Source organism: Mus pahari, chromosome 8 (assembly GCF_900095145.1).
Source record: "Mus pahari chromosome 8, PAHARI_EIJ_v1.1, whole genome shotgun sequence".
Classification (NCBI taxonomy): domain Eukaryota; kingdom Metazoa; phylum Chordata; class Mammalia; order Rodentia; family Muridae; genus Mus; species Mus pahari.
In genome coordinates, this window is record NC_034597.1 from 105,764,519 (window position 1) to 105,787,100 (window position 22,582).

Sequence of the window (22,582 nt, forward strand, 5' to 3'; positions counted from 1 at the left end):
CCCTCTACAGGGAACACAGCACAGGTGGCCCTCTACAGGAAACACAGCACAGGTGGCCCTCTACAGGAAACACAGCACAGGTGGCCGTCTACAGGGATCACAGTCATTTTCAAGTTACTTCTTCCAAACCCTACATCTCCCCACTTCTTCAGGTTCAAAGATGAGTTTATCAAGCAGATGCAGACCAACATCTGTAACCTCCTGGAGATGGGGACAGAGAAAATAACTGTCTGCTACTAATGAGTCCCTGGGGGGTGCAGGAGAAGAGATGAGGACATAAAAACAGGTAAGATGGCACTTTCTCAGAGCTCGGAGCAGACAGGGAAGAATCTCTGAAACCCTTTCCTTTTTCTCTAAGGAGCAGCAGACACGTCATCACGACCGCTGGTCTGGCTGCACTGACACTTTTCAACGGGAACTGGTCCTGGAGAGTCATGACCATCTTCATTACTCAAAGTTATATATATAAACCAGCTGTAAAAGGCCAACCGCTCCAGGAGTCCGTTAATTCAGGTGCTTGGAGACTGGTCCAGCTCACCGAGCTAGAAATCAGGATGGCGGTTGCTAGGGACCAGGATGCAAGGGAGAGTGGGAGTCGGTATCTAATGCTTACAGAGATTTGGGTTTGCAAGACAAAAGGGATTCTAGGGACAATGGCAGCGGTGGCTACAGAATAAGGTGAGTGCGGCTTATCCTGGCGGGCTGTTTGAAAAGATCTGTTTCATGCTTCGTGTATAGGATCAAGACTTTGTTTTGTGCTTTGAACATTCTGAAAACAAGCCAGCTACCTTTGAAAAACCCGGAAAGGAGATAGCCATCCGCTACAAACGTTAAACCCAGAAAGATGCCTTAAAAGCTGGAACAGGATGGAAATTCATTTCAGTCAGTGAAGCGATTTTACTGTCAGAACATCATTCGCTGTGACTTCAGCATGAACACAGGCAAAATAAAAATAGAAACGGCAGAGTTGAAGCTATAGTGTCCCTTCCAAGGAGGCCATATCTGTCCCCACAAGACCCTCAACTGTGCCTGTCACCTTCCAGGACAACAGCAGTGTGACTCAAGACAAAATCTACGGACCCTCTTCTGACACATGTGGTTACTCCGTCTGCCCCACGGGAAGGTAAGGACTATGCCCAACAGGTCCTGCCACCACACCCTGCACTGCACACACAGAGCTTCCAGCTCTGCAGTTTATAAACAACTGGGCTAGCAAACCCACACCACACTGCCCCACTCCTCCTGCTCCACCATAAACAGCAACAGAGCAGGGCAGTTATGAGGCCAGTGTTTGCAGATAACAGAAAGCAGCCAGCGTGCAGGGCTCTGAGATAAAGGACCCTGGTGTTCGGCATCCCACAATGCACAGGGCAGCACCGCCTCAGCAAAGAACATTAATGATGTGCCTTAGAGGGTCACAGGTTGAGCCCTTGGTCTTCACAAAGTGGCACACTTCTGATGTTCTGCAAGCTGTAGCTGTGGTCTACTCAAGGAACAAGATCACTGGGAGAGGTAATGCAGGGGAGGCCTCTTGTCTCCGGACTCTCTCCCCTGTCTGCTTCCTATCTGTCATTCAGTGCTCAGCTCTGGTCTACCACACAACTCCATCACTGTGACGTTCACGGCAGTTGGGGAATCACAGAGACAGATGACTGTGACCAAACTCATAAGCCAACTCAGCCCCCCCCCCACTTGAATCTGTTCCTGACAGGTATTCATCACAGCAACAGCAAACCTCTCGCAGATAGAGCTGACACAAAAGAACTCTCCCTGAACACAGACTAACCTCGTCCCAGAAAAACTAAGGCCAGGCCTCCCGGGAGCCTCAGACACACAGGGCTGGAGAGCGGAGTCCTATCCAGCTACAGCTGGAGAAGGGTCAGCATGGGATTTCCAAAGCTCTGCCTCACTGAAGTGCAAAACAGTGCCTACTGAAGTCGAAGTGCTCAGGCAGGAAGGTCGGGGTCCCATCAGTACAAAGCCCCAGTGCTCTTCAGAAGGAAGGGGTGACAAACACGAGAACCCCTTTCTTCTAAGTAGAAGTTAATTTCAAGAACCTAGATCAAAACAAAGAACTGACAGGCAGCGGTGATGCACACCTTAAATCCCAGCCCTTGGGAGGCAGAGGCAGGCAGATTTCTGAGTTCAAGGCCAGCGTGGTCTACAGAGTGAGTTCCAGGACAGCCAGGGCTACACAGAGAAACCCTGTCTTGAAAATACAAAACAAAACAAGAACCACTAGGCAACTATTTTGATTTCTGTAAGTAGTAAATGAAAGATCCAAGGGTACCAGAGTGTCCAAACCATAAGCAGGATCATGACCAGTCTGAAAGAAAACCAGCCAGAGAAAGATTTGCTAAAACCTCAGCTGGCACAGCTAGGAACACAGACTACAGAGACGCTCGACATGACTGGGCACAGTTGACACCAGAAGCCACACCATCAGTCGCCAAGAAATAAAAACCAACCCTTGAGATTCTATAAAAGAGATACCTCAAAATCACTCGGCAATTTCTTCTAAATGGAGGCATGCTCAGGACAGGACCCTTCAATCCAACGCTGAAGTGTTATTCTAAATGAAATGATGTCAACTAACAGTCTCATAAGACCATTAATGGGACTGTATTAACAGACTCATAAGACCATTGACAGGACTTTGACTTCTAGTAGCCAAAGCCTGGAAGCATGCTAGAGTTCAAGCAGCATATGAGAGAATCCTACAATGAGGAAAACATCCACCAACCTGGACTGTTGTCTCATGCCTGCAAACTTAACTAGCACTTGGCAGTCTAAGATGAGAAGGTTCAGCTTGGGTTGGGGGCTAACACAGGCTACAAAGCGAGAGCTTTTCTCACAAAATAAATCAACAACAATCAATCACTGTACATGACTATTTGAAAATAAAAACCCCAAAAGCATTCTACAGAGAGAAGGAGAGGTCAAAGGCTTGTAAAAGACTCCAATACAACTCCTATATGAATTCTGTTCACTCCCAAGATCATTATCCTAGACTCCCTCACACCATCAGGCTACCAACAGAAAGCTACCAGTGGATTGTGATGGTTTATATATTCTTGGGCCAGGGAGTGGCACCATTTGGAGGTATGGCCTTGTTCGAATAGGTGTGACCTGGCTGGAGTAGGTGTGTCACTGTGGGTGTGGGCTTAAGATCCTCACCCTTGTTGCCTGGAAGTCAGTCTTCCACTAGCCGCCTTTGGATGAAGACAGAACTCTCAGCTCTGCCTGTGCCATGCCTGCCTGAATACTGCCATGTTCCCATCTTGATGATAATGGATTGAACCTCTGAACCTGTAAGACAGCCCCAAGTAAATGTTGTTTTTTTATAAGACTTGCCTTGGTCATAGTGTCTGCTCACAGCAGTAAAACCCTAACTAAGATATGGATGAATCTGTATTCTGATCATTCAGTTCCTTTCTCAAAAAGTCAATGGCTGCCATCTGTCAACTAAATGCACACCCTCTGCTCCATACCTTACCTACCCCACCCCTACCCATCCCACCACTCTCCACACCACCAATCTCTGCCTTAGCCTTATGATCAGGGTCTTCCATCAACAGAATCTAATGTGATACTGTCCTTAAATTTCTTCTCCATCCTTCTGTTGCGTGTATTTTTATTTTTTTATTTTTTATTTTTTGGTTTTTCGAGACAGGGTTTCTCTGTGTAGTCCTGGCTGTCCTGGAACTCACTTTGTAGACCAGGCTGGCCTCGAACTCAGAAATCCACCTGCCTCTGCCTCCCAAGTGCTGGGATTAAAGGCGTGTGCCACCACACCCAGCTTGTTGCGTGTATTTTTAAAAAGACATGCTACCTCCTTTCCCGGGTGCTGCGACCCTGGAGCTGCGGTCCAACCTCTGGCTCCTCCTAGTTCCCTTCGGTTCCTCCCAGCTTAGCTTCGCCAAGCTGCCATCACCGACCTGGCTTCTCCCTCTCTCTACCCACCTCGGCTACAAGGATGAAAAACACTCAGACAGTTTTATTCCTTTAAAACTTGCCAGCAAACACAATTGCTGAGCACAGAAACTCCTGCCCTAAATTTATCAGCTAGCCCGTATGAGCCAGCCTCTGCCGATCTCCTTGGTTCCCCGAGATCTTACATGATTATTCTGTGCTTCTCTTTCCAAAGTCTGGTGGAAAAGCCCCTTCTCTCTCCCTGTGTCTCCCTTTTCCTCTTGGGACCCAGAAGTCCCTCCTATACCTTTAGCCCAGCAATTGGCTCCTGTCATCTTTATTAACAAAAATCAAGAACCAATCAGGGAAGCAGCCCTATCAGCACCTCCCCCTACATCCTTCTATCACAACAGTGTTCAAAACATGTCCTACCCGGATTCTGGCCACCATTCCCATCAAACCGTCAGGACCATTCCATAAGCCCTAAGTCTACCCGCTTGCATGCCGCTTTGCACCTTTGCCAATGTCTACCCAGTTATGTGTCTTCAAACCTCCCAGGACTGAGTGCCAATAACAACGGTAACAGGGATGTGGCAACACTCGCTGCATATCAGACTCCATGCTAACTGCCCCCTACAGACAGACGCGTGATCACGAGGAAAAGAACTAAAAAGGGAACAACCGGGCTTCACATACCAGATCTCCAAAGAAATCCTCAGATGTGCTTTAAGAACCCCACACAGAGTCCGGCAATGATAAGGTTATTCTGCACCAAGTGCTATTTTGTCCTAAGACAAGCAAGTCTATTTCATGCCATTTCAAAGATTGGGAAGCCGAGGCTATGAGAAATTAACATAGTTCCCTATCTAAAACTTTTACAGTTTGAAAAAGAGGGAAAATGAGACTGGAATTCAGGTCTAATAACTCTTGGCATCCCAGGTTTACAATGTACACTTACCTGACATGCCACAGTGCCTCCTATCAGGACCTGGACAACTTGACTCAACTCCTAGGCACTCCTCCACAGGAGAACCAGTCCGTCTAGGACTCTCCCTCCAGGCTGACAGAACTGTATGACTGAGTTATGTGCCTGCAATCCGGCAAATCCAGCCCTGTCACTCACTACTGAGGAGGCTGAACCTGTACACCACAGGCGACCACCACATACTGAAAGTTAAGATGAATGTGCGTGTGAGGCTTACTAGGATTATCTAGGAGACTTTAAAACTTCACCCCAAAATATCTACAGGGAGAGGCCAGCATCAGGATTCCCCACGTGAATCCAATAAAATAGCACAAGTTAGGAACCACTGATCTACACACAGTGTTCTCTCTCAGGCCTCACACTGGCCACCGAGTTGCCAGCTGGCAGGAGGCAGCTGCCCTGTGTGTCAATCACAGATGCAGCAGCAGTAACATCCCTTCAAGAAAATGACTCCCTCATCTTGCTGGTTTGTGTTTCTAACCACAGGAGTTAAAAACAGTCCTCTTAGTATTCTCTTAGAAGAGTGATAGGATTAATGTTCCACAAAACACTCAGGCCAGATTCAAGCTCATACTAGAATTAAAAAAAATAAAAGATTTAGAAGAAAAATGTTAAACTATGACGACAGTGTACAAAGCACTGCTAGTTCATTCTAACTGTCAAATGTTAAGATAATAACACGAGGACAGAAAGCCCTGCCAAAGTTATCACGTACTATAAACACCACATGGTTTCACTTTGACAACACCCTCACGGTCCTCCCTACACAGCTTTAATATCAGAGCAAGCCACCTGACGCTCCTCACTTTGGGAAGGGCAAAGTATTTGAAGATTGGGCATTCCATATTGTCCCGTCTAAATATAAGGCAATATAGTCCACACTGAACTAAAACTAGTTTAAAATAAAAACAAAATCACCTTTGATCTGAGAATCATAGATCTGATGTCATAGACTGCCAAACTTTCCACCAATTGCCTTTCCCTAATCCCCTGGGGCAGCCCAGGACTTAAGTTGTCAATCAACTGAGCACAAGCATAGTGAGATACCCCGGGAAGGCAGAGGTATAACTACAATGAGAAGCTGAAGTGTGCACAGAGCCATCTCACCTCAGAAGCTAGAATGGAGAACACATTTCCTCCCACCAGCTTTCCACTCATGAAACTCTAAAGTTAATGAAGACTAGCAATTCTATCCAGAATGAATTCTATCAGGTAGTCTGCTCTGCGGAGCAAGCAGAAGAGACTAACACAGACACGCTCAACAACTGACCTCATAACTGGGCTTAGCATTCAGAGCAAGAGAGCCACCCTCAAAATCCATTCCTCAGAAATCAGGCCCAACAGGGAACTGCTGTGGGTCTTCAGGGACACAAAGTCAGGAGGCCCCTGGCTGACTAAGACAGTTGATCTGAGGGGAGAAACCGCTCTGTGCCTTGCATATTCTATAATGAAAAGCATAACAGTGAGACTCTCTTTGGTGTCGAGACCATCATCCTGTGTGTACGCAGTGTAGGCTTAAGCCCTTTGCGAAGTTAACTTCTGTGAAGGTCTGAGCCAAGGTCTGAGAAAAGGAGAGACCAAGGCCCACGAGGCCCTGGGGATGGAGTGTGTCAGCAGCGCCTTCAGCTCATTCTCACCTTGACTAGATCTGCTATCTCCATCTAGTCTGTTCTTCTCTCACACTGAAGCCAAAATACAAACTCTATGTGACCTGAAGCTGAAATGTCCCTTCCTTCTACGTCTCTGTCAACTAGTAAAGAAAGGACACCGGTCTCCCCATAGAGGTAACAGCAATTCTCCCAGGAATGGGGCTGGCAACTCATGGTAACTTTCCAAAATGAATGAATATGATACTCCAGTACTACCATAACTTTATTAAAGCTGTAAAAGTAAATAAATACATGACCAGTCATGTCTGTCTCTGTCTCTCTGTCTCTGTCTCTGTCTCTGTCTCTGTCTCTCTCTCTCTCTCTGTGTGTGTGTGTGTGTGTGTGTGAATGGATTTCTCTATCCCTCTTCCCAATATAAGCATGTTGCTTTTCATCATTATTTGTTTGCTTAATTGACTTAGTGAGGATGGACGACTAATCTCATATTGCAATACACATGTGCAAGCACATAGAGATCAGAGACACCAAGTTCTTTATGAATTCTTCTTTACTTATATACTACGGCACTATATCTCAGTGTAATGGTTTCTATAGTCTCAGCCCAGGGAGTGGCACTATTAAAAGGTGTGGCCCTGTTGGAGTAGGTATGTCACTGTGCATGTGGGCTTTAAGACCCTCACCCTAGCTGCCTGGCAGTCAGTATTCTGCTAGAAGCCTTTAGATGAAGATATAGAACTCTCAGCTCCTCCTGCACCATGCCTGCCTGGATGCTGCCAAGTTCCCGCCTTGATGATAATGGACTAAAACCTCTGAACCTGTAAGCCAGCCCCAGTTAAATGTTGTCCCTGTAAGAGTTGCCTTGGTCATGGTGTCTGTTCACAGCAGTAAAACCCTAACTAAGACACTCAGTAAACCTAAAGGTTGCCAATTCAACGAGTGTAACTAGGTAATTTGCCCTGTGTTCACCTCTTAGGTGGTAAGATTACAGACAAGCCAAGCTGCCATGCACCTGGCTTTTGTATAGGGCCTGGGGAATGATCTGGTCCTTATACTTGGATGTGAGGCATGTTATCATTATCCACCAAACCATCTCTCCAGATCAACAAGCCACTTTTATATAAGATCCACCCCACGAGGCCATCCAGCAACACGTACTACCGTGATATTAACTGTCACTCCATGCATACCACCTAAACCGATTTCTCCTCGGATCATGGATTGGGCACTGAAGCCTCGAATGAGCTCTGAGCATGTACAGAAGGGCCTTGCAGATACACACCCAGACTCGCCTCAGCCCCACAGAAGCAGTCCTCATGAGATGAAGGCATACTTCACCTCGGCGTACTTCTTGCACAAGGCTGGCAAGAGGAAATTCACCTTTCCCACGTTTCTAGGGTTTCAGGCTAAATCTCTGACCACAGCAACTCTGGACTTCATAACGAGATTTTCCTGGGATAGCCATACTGACAAATGAATACCTTTGAGAGACGTTTACTTACAGTCAGGTGAACAAATCTGCCAAGCTAGATCAGATTTCCCCAAGGCCAGTTCCAAAGCGTTGACAGAGAAACTAAGAAGAATAACAAGTGAGTTCACCTGCACAGGAGCCCTGATTGCCTGAACGGACAACTCACACCTGACGGTGTAATTATGGTGTCCAGCGCTGTGGGAATGAAAATTCCTAAGTACAAGGGGGACTAACCAGCATCTAGGAAGATTAAAACCTTGACAATTTATGGAGAAACTTCGATATTCTCCTGCATGGTACAAGAGTAAGCCTCAGACAGGATGGTAGTGGCGGTGAAGGCCTAAGACACCATTACCAGATCCACGTCACAGATCAAGAGAACACTGTCTTTGCCAGAGCATAAAATAGATCCTTAGGTGCTGGGCCTCCATGAGCTACACAATGCCAAGATTAATAAGACTGCTCAAAAGAAGAGGTGCCAGGGATACTTCGCATTTGCTGAGAAAATCCATGGGCATTCTAGATACACTGGAGACAGGTAAACAATGAGTGACGTCAATCACCGGATGGTATCCGAATGCCACCTCAAGTAAATAAAATCAGCAAAGCGGCTCAGCCTTTTCGAACACTTCATGCTCTTGCAGAGGATATGGGTCTTCAGGCAACAAGTAGCATGTGTGTTTGTGCCCTCGAGAGCCTGTGTGTGTGTGTGGGTGTGTGTGTGTGTGTGTGTGTATGTGTGTGTGAGAGAGAGAGAGAGAGAGAGAGAGAGAGAGAGAGAGAGAGAGAGAGAAGTAAAACACAGGTAGAGTTGCCATATGACAGCCTTGACAGAGTCCTCAGACCCTGACGCTTCCAATGACAAACATTCATCCATCTGATGGCAGAGGCTTCCTACTGACATCCTTTGTAACTGTTCCAATCAGCATGAACCAGGAATAATGTGGCAGCTCTAGCACAAAGGCGTGTCACACCAGGCCATATCGTTATGACTTCACCCACACTTTAAGAATCAGAACAAAGTACCTGGGAACTAAAGTTTTCTCTAAAACTACTTTTTAAAAAAAAAAAATGGGCTGGAGAGATGGCTCAGTGGTTAAGAGCACCGACTGCTCTTCTGAAGACCCTGAGTTCAAATCCCAGCAACCACATGGTGGCTCACAACCATCCGTAATGAGATCTGACACCCTCTTCTGGTGCATCTGAAGACAGCTACAGTGTACTTACATATAATAATAAATAAATCTTAAAAAAAAAAATTTTTAATGTACATTGGTGTTTTGCCTGCATGCATGTCTGTGTGAGGTTGAGTCCCCCTGGAACAGAAGTTACAGGCAGTTGTGAGCTGCCATGTGGGTGCTGGGAATTGAACCTAGGACCTCTGGTTCGGTACAACATTGATGCTGTGAAGACTTTAGTGAACAGCACAAGACTTTTCAAAAAAAAAAAAAAAAAAGCTAAAAGATTTAGCTGTGAAAAAAATCAATTCTGCATTTATTTATTCTTTAACCTAGATTTCACCATAAATCCAACAGACTGCCTGCGCAGCACTGTAAGCAACCACAGTCTGACAGCGAGAAGAGACTTCCACGTTACAGCGGGAAGTTTGCAGAATAAATCATTATAACATCAGCAATATATTCTAAAGCCCAAGCCAGACAGCAGGCGTCTCGAGTGGGGTTTGAATAGTTTGTTTTTATGGCCAAGTTTTGTCAGGTGGTCAGAGAGGGCCTTGAACTTGTGATCTTCCCTCTTCCGGTTCCTTGGCACTGCGAGTGCGGCATGGGCCATAACACCCAGTTCATTACATGACTCTAACTTATAGGAAACCTCAGATGAAGGACATGTCCGACAAGCCAGGTCGCTTACCTTCCGGTAAATCATGTGGCACATGGCGACCCGCAGCCTCATCCCGGCGCACTGCACGTGGTAGAAGTACAGATGATGTAGTATAGCCAGAATGAGCGTGCACATGGACAGCACCGCCGCGTAGCCGTAAGCTGTGTGCAAAGCCACCGAGTTGTCGGGGTCATACTTCTCAAAATATTCAATAATTTTCCCTAAAAATATGGGCTGAACTACTCGGGTGCTCTCCTAGAACAAAAAAAAAAAAACAAATAGCATCCATTAGAACTATAAAACCACACCAACATATCTCAGTACGAGCTTCACATCTGTATGACACTTGCCCTTTTCCCAAGGGGAACGAAACTGTGATCATCATGACCACAGCAAGTGAGCATTCTAGCCTACCTGAACTCAAAATCACAGGCTCAAAGACATCCGCGCACTGTGATTGGTCCGTGGGGATGCTCAACACAGGCTCAAAGACATCCACGCACTGTGATTGGTCCGTCTGGATGCTCAACACAGGCTCAAAGACATCCACGCACTGTGATTGGTCCAGGTGCAGGCTCAACACAAGTTAGAATCAGCTTTAAAACACAACTGGCAGACTGCCCTCCCCCCCAAAAAAAACTCCTGTCAGAAAATGGATAAGGAGTGGGGGAGAGTGGGAGAGAGGTGGGGAAGGAGCCAAAAAAAGGAAAAGGGCTGGTCATCTGCTTAAATACAGACATGCCAGCTCTTGGCCTCCCTTCCCCAGTCCCTGTTTCCTAAGACCTCTCAATGTTCCACCCAGCCTACCAGGAAGTGAAAGGATGGCTCATTCACAAGGGGCACACTCAGGCCGCCGCCTCCTCCTCCTCCTCCTCCTCCTCCTCCTCCTCCTGCCACTATCAGCTAAAGTATCAACACAATCCAGGTCAAAACAGAGACCCTTGCAACCTTTCTCAGCCCAGGCTCTGCATGACAGCACACAGCAGACTTCTTACTGAGTGTGTTAAAAGGTGCAAGACTTGCAAGATCCCCAGGGAGGCAGCATGGCCGGTCTCCATCCCCTACACACTGAGGCGGGCCTCCTGTATCACCTTCACACGGGCAGCCTGGAGTCAAAGCTTAAACATCTCATAAATGGCTGGCTAAAAGACATCAGCTCAGGTGGTTCTCTACCAGACATCACTAGACATATAATGCGATGATTATAAATCAATACTAATCACCATCTATCCTCTAAAACGAAAATTAAAACCCTACGCCAGTAAGGTGGGAGGCTCTGGGGTTTAGCTACTGAAGCTAAGGGAAAGCCATTTTCTGGCCAGCACGGAAGAATCTGAAATCAGCAGCCAACCTGTTGAGTTTCCTGACTCATAGGCCACTCACCCTCCTTAACTCAACTCCTCCCTGAAAATCTTTACAGACCCTTCCCCAGGGGAAAAAACTAAACACTCACTGCAAACCCAAGCCACCAAAAGTAAACACGGAGGCCCACACCATTTCCTCCTCCTCAGGGACAAGAAGCCAGGCTTGGAAACCTTTCAAACACTTCACTTTGACCACCTTTTCCTTTCCAGCCACAAAGACACACAAACTGCTGACAAGTTTGCTTTCGATGGCCATGTTCTATCCTTACGAAGTGAGGAGCCTAACCCATACCCAGCACGGAAAGAGAAGAATAAGAACAGAAACGGAAAGTTACCAGGTGGTCCCAACCAACTGGTCCCAGGTCATCCCAACCAACTGGTCCCAGCAGGACATTTACAGGAGATGCCTCAGTCCCAAATATCATACCAAATATCACAATCTGTATATACAATTACATGTGCAGGTGCACGTGTGAGCGCGCGCGCGCGCGCGCGCACACACACACACACACACACACACACACACACACACACACACACAGCCTTCCAAAGAAGTCATAGAAGTTCTATGAATTATACAGAAAGACATTCTACTCCATGGAAGAGTTACAGTGAAGGTCACAAGGTCATCAGACCCCAGGGACTCAGGCTCCTTTTCACACCTGTCACCAAATCAGAAAGTACAGAGAAATAAACACAAGGGTGCCTGACACCATGATCACAATGGCCAAGTAGTGCTCACTAAGACAGAACCCTGAGAGTCACACAGGAACCTAGGCCCGGACAGCTTGGGCCAAGAGCATGTTAGCCCGGACCCGTCACCAGGAACTCCTTCCACATTTGCCTGAGATTCCTCATGCAGGCATGGAGTTGTTGTCTGCTGCACAATTCTCCTGACTGGGTGTGACTCATGGACGGTGAGCGTGTCAGAGAAAACAACAGAAGGCTTGGTAAATACAGGAAAAGAGGTAGCCACTGAGAGGCAGGTCTCCATTGCAGAACTGTCTGTGTGTCCCAGCTGGGTCATGCCTTCTAACACTGTCCTTAAGTCTCTGGGCTCTTGATGGGTGGGTGTTAGTCAATGCTTACCCTCCTCCAATGACCCTGCCCTCTCTAATCCCAACCCTCACCTAGGAAGAAACAATGAAGCAACTACAAACTGCTTGTCAAACTTCTAACTGAATAGAATTAAGCCCTCTGGGACCTGGGGAGGGGACAGTGAAAATGTACTGATCTTTCTCCACGTACTGATACAAGCCTAAAACCCCAGAACTTGGAGACGGAGGCAGGAAGATAAGAGTTTGGAGCTAGCCGGAACGACACAGAAAAGGCTGTCTCAAAGAAAGTCCTACCTTCATCTTAGATTCCATTCTGTGCCCTACCAAAAGTAGCACCCTGCCCTTTGTCACCACCAAAACTCTCAACTGAAATCTCATGGAAGTGTTAGGAGTCCAAGATGGCCCCTCAAGACCCCACCCAGGCTTTTGGCTCCTCTGGTCCACACTGTCATCTACAAAATTTGGTTAGAACCACACAATCCTGTCTCCCAGTCCTCCCACCCCATTTATAAAGAAAAAACAATTACATACACAGAAAATAAATTAACCCCCCCCAAAAAAAATAAAAATAAAAATAAACACGAATGCTTTAACTACGTTTACAATTTTGTGTTGGGGCTCAGGCACAGCTATTCAGAGCCACAAGGGGTACAAGGTTGGGACGCCGCTGTGTGGGCCTCTGAGTCTGTGAAGGCAGCAGTTTGGTCATCACCCTGCATGCATCACTTGGCACTTGGGCACACCGCTCTGCTTGGCAGAGTAACTTACTACACAGGGCTTGACGAGACATTGTCTCCATGGGGCCTGGGGCCTCTTTCATGTTCCCTTGGGACCTGAGAGTCTTCCTGTCCAATTTCACAGTCCCTGATCTTTGTCATAAAAAGGAAAACAAAGAAGCTGTCAGAGAAAATCATGCTGTGGTGAAACCCAAACACAGAAAACAATGAGCCCGTGGGAGAAGGGAGTGGGTGGCAGACTTTAGAAAGGAGGTAACAGGAAACAAAGGTTAAGTGAAGAAAGATCAGAGACAATGAGGGGTGCAGCAGGTCTGGGGACCGTGTCAGACCAAGATCTTGGAGGTGCATGGTTGATTCGCCGTGAGACCACAAAGCAGGTGGACGCGCATAAGCCGCCAATCACAGATTCCAGTGACAGGGTGAGTGGGGCCTGAGCGTCCCTAGCATAGGAGGCTCCTGAAGGCAGAGATCAGCCACAGACAAGCATCACTACCATGTGCCCCGCCCTGTCTCTGGATGAGACGGAAGATGCTGGAGATGCTGTGTGGAAATTTCGAGACCGTGGTTGGTTTCAATGAGGAACGCTTCCAGATGGCGTGCATCACACAAGAGCACACAGGAACCCAGGGGTTCCAAAACCACAAAGCAAAGCGCTCCAGCTCAGCACAGCAGGGGAAAGTCAGCGTTCAGGAAAGCACTGTGCTCATTAAAGGAAAAGATGATTCACAAGTAGCTGTTCAAGTGACCTCTAGCCACTGAGATGGCTCACTGGGTTAAAAAAAAAAAAAGGCTTGCCTTGCAAGCATGGTGACCTGAGTTTGATCCCTGGAACCCACGGAGGGAGGAGCACACTGACTGACTCGCAAAAACTTTCTCTGACCTGCGCACGTGCATGCACACACACACACACTTGCACACACACACACATATACTCACACACTCACACATACATACACTCACACTCACACTCACACACGTACTCACACATGCACACACTCTTTAAAAGGCTTTAACTACAACACAATCACCTCTTAAAGGGGAGCAGGGGTACAGCCCAGAAGACAAGAACAGCAGCCTCCTTTAAAGATGATCTCTTATCTGGGCCAACCAAAAGCTCTTCAGCCTCAGTGGAGAATGTTAAAGAACCACTTGCAGTATGAAAACTCGTTTTAGGAGAAAAGAAGTAAGAAATTCCCTTGCTTTTTCTATACATCCTGTACCCCCGGGTAACCTAAAGGCTATCCAGGGCAGACGTGCTAACTATGAGAAGATCTGAGCTAATAAGCCAGATGGGAAAACAACTGCCACATCACCCTGATGCAGCCAGCCTCCCCTCATCATGACCATCTCCTAGCATCACATACAGGAAAACGGCAAGCATGTACTAGGTCCCTTGCAGTGATGGTAGCACACAGTAGGTCCCTTGCAGTGATGGTAGCACACAGTAGGTCCCTTGCAGTGACAGTAGCACACAGTAAGTCCCTTGCAGTGATGATACACAGCATTGCAGATTAAGTCATGCTGCACGATCTGGAGGGGTCACTTCACTTCTTATCTACAACTCCTGGTGCAGGGAACAAGTTCGGTGACTCAGGAGGGCAATGCCACTGGACCAACCCAGGGACAACATGGGAACCTCCGCTAAACAAGCAACTCAGTGTTCTCAATTTCAAAAACTGTAAGACAGTAAAAGTAATTGCAGAGTGAGGGGCAGACAGGGAAACAGAAAGAATCCAAAGCCATCTTTGTCCATAAGATGCACCCCACTGGACCAGTCCATAGTTTAGGAAAAACAGTGTTTGGAAATTGGGCTGGCAGCTAAGAGCACACGCATGAGGCTCGTTCGTGCCCGAGGGTCTGAGCTCAAGTTCCAGTACCCAGGTCGGGAGGTCCACAACCATCTGTACCTCACTACGCCCTCTTCTGACATCTGTTGACATTGTACACAATGGACACACACCCACACTCACGTGTATATCTATATACATAGTCACAAGATACATCGAATGAATGAATGAATGAATGAATGAATGAATGAATGAATGAATGAATGAATGAATGAATGAATGTCAGGTACACTGGTGCCTGCCCTGTACTCCCAACTACCTAAGATGCTGAGGTAGAAAGAACACTTGAGCCCCAAAGCCCTAGTTGGCAACAGAGTGGTATTCAAAAGAATCAATAAAACGTAGGTCAAACCCTAAGAGAGGGAAATGAGCTGTGGCTAGACATGATGACGGCACAGACGCTTGGGTTAATGGGTCTCCAGAACAACTGTGCTGTCACTCTACAGGGAAAGCTCGGCTGTTAAAGGTACAAATTGAACTGTTCTTAGATAACGGGCGTGATATGTGGGAACGGCTTCAAAACAGAGCGAGCAGGACCCTGGGTGACTCAAGTCTCAACGTGAGCTGGTAAGTTACAGATGCGTGGCTTAGAGACAAATAGGGGCTTCTGATTCTGGTCTACTGGTGTGGTTTTGGAATGTTCTTAAAAGCCTAAAAAAGAAAATGTCCCATGACCCTTGGCCCTGACAGCAAGCAGCTGAGCAAGAAATCAAACAGAATGAAGACAAACAAGTTCCCCTCCTCTCGCTGCCCCTCTGAGGAGTGTGCACAGGAAAGTTAAAACCCCTTCTGAGCCACCTGCAGCCAAGGTCATCTGCCTCCCCTGGAGATGTGAGCTGTGACTGCGTTCATTAGATTATGGGGAGGCTGCCTCCGTGCCAGAGGGAGACCCTGGCACACTCAAAGCCATGGGTTCAATCCTCTGCACAAAATGTTCAAAAATTAAGCTGAAGTCAAAGGCCTGAGGAAACACTGTAATTAGTGGCTAAGACATCAGCTTTCACAAATGGCTTTCAAATCCCACTGCTTGCAGGCAGTCTTAGCAGAACACAAGTCTTGACGAGAGATGTTTATTTATGAAAGCAGAGTTTCCTGGGCATTGCATGGAGAACCCTGTTGTCTTAATGGCTGGTCTCGATCTCCTACCATTATGAATACAATCTTTCTCTAGTGAAGCAATGGATCCCCTGACTTTTTAAAGAAGATGTTCAAAAGCATCTTCTCTTGGTTCTCACTCAGAGTCATCACTGTCAACGTTAATAAACCAGTGTCAGAGTGTCCAGCAACTCACAGGGCACACACAACTGACCACACCTGCTTCACAAGGCGTGGTCTACCTCTCCCTGCCTGGGTCATCTCCCTCTTGGTCTCTATCACTGGCCTCCTAGGTTGAGCTGAAAGCTAGAGGCACTTGGAAAGAAAGGGCCAGGAAATGCATTCCTGGACACATCTCAGGAATTGACTTCAAGCAAAGACACAGACAGAGCTGACGGCTGACCTCTGACCTTGGATAATGGCAGGGTTAATTAAGATGGCAGCCTCCAGTGTCCCCTATACTCCAGTATCCACTCAGATGAGCGACAACCAGGGGAAAAGCCTTAACCATGCTAGCAACAGTCTCCAACGCCATTTCCAGAAGAGTCAGTGCTCTCTCTGGCTTCCATGGGTACTACATGCATGTGGTACACAGACAGACAGACAGACAAAACACTCATACAAATATAATAAAAGTAAACCTTAAAAAGAGAAAAGTCCTCAGGCAGTGAGCCGAACACTCAGGAGGCAGAGGCAGGCAGATCTCTGAGTTCAAGGACAGCATGTTCTCCAGAGTGAGTTCCAGGACAGCCAGAGTTGCATTGAGACACCTTGTCTTAAGACAAACAAACAAAAACAAACAAACAAACAAACAGTCTTGGCCAAAGGCCAACTTCACAGATGAGGCTAGCAGACTATAGACTATAAGAACTTAAACAACCATGCCATGTCTTGCCTATGACAGGCTCCACACATAGGAGAGTCCCCTGAGGCTCCTTTGATGCCCCCAGCTTCATTCTCCCACAGGCAAGACACCTCATAACTCAAGGAGGCAGGCTGTGCAGACTCTCCCCGGAGTGCTCCCTTTACAGTAAGGCTCCAGATGGAGAGTCATCTCTGTCCCCATGGCACTTCCTGGGAGTTGCACACAAGGGACAGGCGTTCTGGGAACTCACTGCTCCGAGCTGGCTTTGTCTGGTCTGCACGAGTGTGTTCCAAAGTCGCTATCATACTGGTTTCTCAACAAATCCCCAGCCTCACAGAACAATGTGGAGCACTACCCCACGCAGGGCTTCTGCACTGGTCCCACACCACCTCTTCTCTGGCAGAGCTCCGTTAGCACCAAGGGAAGATCCTGCTGGCGTGGATGGCTCACACAGCTGTGCTCCCTGTGCTCTCGAGGCACCAAAGAGACAAGATGCCACGCTCAGTTCATCCTTCCACTCTCTAAAACCCAAAAGTCCAACCAACAACACGGAGCCGAGATCACTAAATGAGAAATCACCTTGTAAAAATCAGCTGTTAATCTAACGCTCATCCCGTGTGGCTCGTGAAACCTGTGACGGTTGGTAGTGACTGACAACCCAGGAGACAAACTTCTTGGCAAGCCTGTGAGGGATTTCTAGACTTGGTCAACTGAGGTGGGAAGACAAAGTGAGCAGAGAGCTGGGTTCTTCGCTCTGCTTTCTGACTATGACGAGATAGGACCAACTGTCTCCTGTTCTAGCCAACACGCTCACCCACGGTGATGAGCTGTGTTCCCTCAGACTGTGAGCGGTGGTACAAGCTGGAGTAAAGCACTTCCACCTTCGGTTGCTTTTGTCAGGAGTGGGATCATAGCCACGCATAAAGATGCAGGTATAACACGTGTAAAACCTTAAACATCATCCGAAGGTGGTATCTTGCCGATCAGAGACTGGCTCAGTTGCCCAGGCTGCCCTTGAACTCCCTCTTCCTCTTGCTCAACCTCCCAGCTAATTGAGTTACAGGCATTTGCCACCACACCCACCCATCCAACGGGGCGTGGATTTTGAAACGTAACTGGATCCCTACTAGCTGTCCCATATAAAATTATTTCTGACTTCTCCAAATCAGCAGCGTCAATAGGCCAAGCAGTCCGTGAAAATGAAAGTATTTGTATTGGAACGCACGCTTCCTTTTGCTGGCAGGGGGTAGGAAGAAAAGAAGGTTTTCCTATCCGAACACAAATGACTCTTAGCTGTTAGAGGGTCTGCGAGTTGTCGTGGTAGAGACCCAGTGTCACTGTGACCTCCAGCAATGGTCACTGTGTCCATCAAGGGTACAAAGCATCTATGTCCAGCATTAGATCATAAACCAACAAAGACCTGATCTAAAGACAGGGCAAGGGAGGAGGCCTGACAGGGAAAGCCTGACCTCTTCCACCCCCACACTGCACTACCATACCTGCCCCCTAATCCCTAGTGCCTGGCCTGACCCAGCAGGAAGGCAGGTCAGATGCCAGAGCAAAGGACATGCTGATCTGAGTCCCAGCAAGTGGTGCATACTCTGTGACCCTGGGCTCATTAAAAAACAGAGCTGTCAGCCTCTGCCTGGGGCAGCAGGGTCTCCTAATCGCATTGCCATCCCAGATCACACTCCAGTCGCTGAGTGCAGTAACAGGGGATGCTGAACAGGTGTGTGAGACAACCACAGCTGGTGATGGGCGTCCAGCTGGACACACCATTGCACTGACACACTGATTCACCAGTCACAGCCACTTTCCTGTACCGCATATGACTTTGTGACCCCAGGAGACACTGTAACCTGGACCGCATCCTAACTGAAAAACTCAAGTGCCACCACTGCCCTGAGGCCATCTCTGCACCATTATCCCTGGGCTGAGGTCAAACGGCAGCCACTTGGGATGCTAAGGGCAAAGTTTATGAGCTTAGACCAGCCCCAGTCTAGAAGGCCTGGGCTCATCTCAGAGGGCCTGAAACAGAAAGTCAGCTCTGTCATTTATTTCTGGGGTGGCCCTGAGCATGAGAAACTGACAAGCCCGTGGCCGGGGACTGACTGATAATATGCCTCCTACCTCACCAAATTCCTAAAAGGGATAAAAAGCAGCATCTCGTAAAAAGGACACACGTGGTTCCGAGCTTTCTGTTACTACTAAACGACCTACACCGCACTGAACATGGGTCCCAGTCATACTGCCTTCGCTGCCACGACCACGACTGGGAAGCACTCCATTGCCGCTGCTGATTGGTGCTTGTCCCAGTCAGGGTGACCATTGCTGTGGGAAAACACACACACACGCACACACACACACACACACACACACACACACACACACACAAGCAACTCGGGGAGGAGTTTATGCTGCTCACACTTCCATATCCTTACTCCAGCACTGAAGGAAGTCAGGACAGGAACTCCCACAGGGCAGGGACCTAGAAGCAGGAGCTGCTGCAGAGACCATGGAGGGGTGCTCCTCGCTGGCTTGCTCTCCTGGCATCCTCCACCTGCGTTCTTACAGAACTCAGGACTACCGGCCCAGGGATGGGAGCCTCCACAAGGCCCTGGGCCCTCCCACATTGATCACTAAGAAAATGCCTTGTGGGCAGAACTTATGGAGGAATTCCCAACTGAGGGTCCCTCCTTTCAGACGAGGCGCCCTGTGCCAAGTTAACAAAAGACTAGCCAACACGGTAGGAGTATTGATTACTATTGCTAGTAACACCAAAGATACTACAGTTTCAGGGTATGAACACTGCCGGTCAGGCTGATAAGTAATATTACTGTCACTGCCGCCGCCGCTAATCCTGGGGAGAACCTCCGGGTTCCCCAGGAACCCCCTTCTCTACTCTTCTGCCACGATTTTCCAATAAGCAGCTTCCTAAAGGAGAAGCCAGGGTTCCACGGACTGTGCTGTCTCAGGACTTCCTGCCTTCCTACCCTTCGCAGCTCCAACAGTGATCGCTACCGGACAAAACTGACGTCGCTTCAGCAGAGCTGTCCTCTCTTGCCCAGCTGCCGCCGCCTGAACCTCTGTACCTGACCTACTAAGGGGGACCCACACTCGCTGTGAAATGTCAGCTGGGTAAACATCTGGAACTCAGGATCCACCTAAAGTGTGGGTGGGGAGGGCAGCTAGATGCTCCAAGAAATGGCACACCTTCATGAAGTCACCCTGAGGCCCCCGGTTCCTGTGGCGCTTAGCAGATGTCTGCTTTGTGCCCCCAAGCACATATTGAGACTCCGAAGCTTCCTAGAGGAATTCCACTAGCTGTGGTCGTGCAGTATTTGGCCAGGAAACTCGGCACATGCGGCTACAGAGACAGCAGCTCGCTTTGCTATTAATTTTAAACTTAAGACTTTCCGCAGCCGTGTTAAAAAAAAAAAAAAAAAGCCATCCCCGTGATGCTCAACACAAGTAAAGCAAAAAACAAAAAGACTAGCAGAGGCATTGCCCACTAGGCAGCCGACTATCTGACTAACGGGTGACCCTGCAAGGGCTCATAGCTTTCCACTTTTGGTTTATCAGGGAATGAGCGCCGTAGCTCTCTCTTCTAAGTCCACACTACCAGAACTCACTGTCAGACTAGCAATCTACTCCACAACAAGAACGAGAGGCCAGGATGAATGGTACAGGAGGTCATGAGAGTTGAAGCTGGTCCATGACCAGAGTGGGTTCAGCTCTCAGTGCCCAACCAATGATCGGTCAGCAGGAGGGTGAGAGACTCCAGGGCCCCACGGCGAGCCCGGGCACATGGCACCACGTCTTGTTTACCTGGGAAGGGAAAGTTGACAATACCCTCCCAGGAAGGCATTAATCAGATCTGGCATGGTGCAGTTAACAATTACTTGTTGGGCACTGGTTATTCTGGGCTCTGATCCAAATGTATTTCCTCTAAGCCTCTCCTCAAGAGCATCAAAGAGGACAAGGTGCATTTACACACCAAACACCAGCACTCACAGGTGCTGTCGGCTTCCTGTGTCACTGGACTTCAAACATTTATTACGATATATGTAGTGTGTGCGTATGTGTGTGTGCGCGTGCGTGCGCATGTGTGTGCGTGTGCATGTGTGTGTGCGTGTGTGCGCGTTTGTGTGCGTGCATGTGTGAGTGTGTGCACGCGTGCATGCATGTGTGTGTGTGTGTGCATGTGTGTGTGTGTGTGTGTGTGTGTGTGTGTGTGTGTACCCGAGTGCAATCTGTGTGCATTGTGTATATGCTGGAGCCCATGGGAGTCAGAGGATGGCAGAGACTCCCCTTGAACTGGACCTCAGGAAGGGTTGTGAGCCACCATGTTGGTGCTGGGGACTGAACTCCAGATGTCTGCAAAAGCAGTAAGCGATCTTAATGGCTGAGCTCTAGCACTGCGCTTTAATCAGTTAGAGGAAACAGCAACGGCTTCGGCTTCAGGCACCAAAGCATCACCCATTCCAAAGACGTGATAACGAGTGATAACGAGCGTCACCACAGTTCCTCCCTGAGCTCAAGACACTTTCAAAGCTCATTCTGCCACTTCTGCCTGTGGTTCCCACTCACTCCACCAACGATTGACAGTCAGCACGCCACACCTCCTCCTGGTAAACCCACTCAGAGACAGCAGCCAGGATATGACTAACATTTACCTCAATTAACGTAAAAATTCCCAAAATCAGGTAGGACTTCCAGTAACACTTTATGATTGCCTTTGTTAAGGAGGGCTTCCGCGCATCCTTCTTGGCTCTCAGAACTTCTTTATCCCAGTACCTACAGTAAGACAAAAGAAGAGTCAGGAACAGTATGACTACTGCCGCTGAGAAAAAAAGGAAGGACAGAAGGACAGGTAAGTGTTTATGACGGGGCTACTCTGCAGATGCTGCATAAACACTGGCTCATTGTCCCGGGGGACCCAGAAAGATGTGTGAGGCAGACTCTGTTGCACCAGAAAAAGAGACCTCAAGGGGCGACATCTCGGGGGACAGGTCACTGCCGAGCTCTGCTGGATTACGACAGCCCTGGCAGCCAGAGAAGGCAGGTTACTACTCGGGTGGAAGCACCCCCAGGGACAGATCTCAGCCATCAAGACCTATGGAGCCCCAACCCAGGTTTTTCTTTCCCCAGGTCACTAAGTCAAACCAAGACAGGACAACCTGACGGGAGGCATGCAATGTGGGGAGAATAAAGCTTCAGACAGAGCAAGGGACTCAGGAAGAGGTCAGATCTATTCCCGGCCGCCCTGCGAGCAAGGGTCCGGACCTCCAAGCCATCCTGCGCATGCACGCTCAGCATGCACCTCCTCCCGCTGTTCCCGGCTTACCCTTGTAGCTCCTCTCCGAGGTGCTTTGAGCGATCTTCTGGAAGCACTGAGAACATGTCATCTTCTTCCAGTCTCCGCTTATGGCCAGTTTTAAACAGCGGGTTGAGCCACCTGTTAAAGAGTTAAAGGGATGACACACTCAGACACGCACGTTTGTGTCTAAGTAGACTCTCACCTGGTGCGTTTTGTCACCCTCCCTATTTTAAATGGTCTGCACTCATTTACACAACTGGCGCCTCCCTTCCGCATTCCCGCTCTACACACTGGGAGGCAGTCATTGAGAGCACTCTGACATAAGGACACCATATCTTGATTTCTTAATACCAGCCTCTGTCATCCCCTCCCCACTTCTACCAGCTCAGTACCTCTGTGACCCATCACTACGTATCTCTAGGTGTCACCTATCTACCCCTAGTATAGAGGCACACGTGTACGTGTGTGTGTGTGTGTGTGTG

General features: G+C 48.3%; 1 protein-coding gene across 4 annotated transcripts in view; it reads right to left on the reverse strand.

Annotated features, from left to right (window-relative positions):
• Abcc4 (ATP binding cassette subfamily C member 4) overlaps positions 1-22,582 on the reverse strand; it is a 219,068-nt gene that overhangs the window by 161,895 nt on the left and 34,591 nt on the right. For all 4 annotated transcript variants that reach the window (XM_029541572.1, XM_021203338.2, XM_029541573.1 and 1 more), the window contains exons 2-4: positions 22,128-22,238; positions 21,457-21,577; positions 9,845-10,069 (exon numbers count right to left, since the gene is read on the reverse strand). In XM_029541572.1, the coding sequence (XP_029397432.1) occupies positions 9,845-10,069; positions 21,457-21,577; positions 22,128-22,238 (457 nt within the window). The remainder of the gene's footprint in view (positions 1-9,844; positions 10,070-21,456; positions 21,578-22,127; positions 22,239-22,582) is intronic.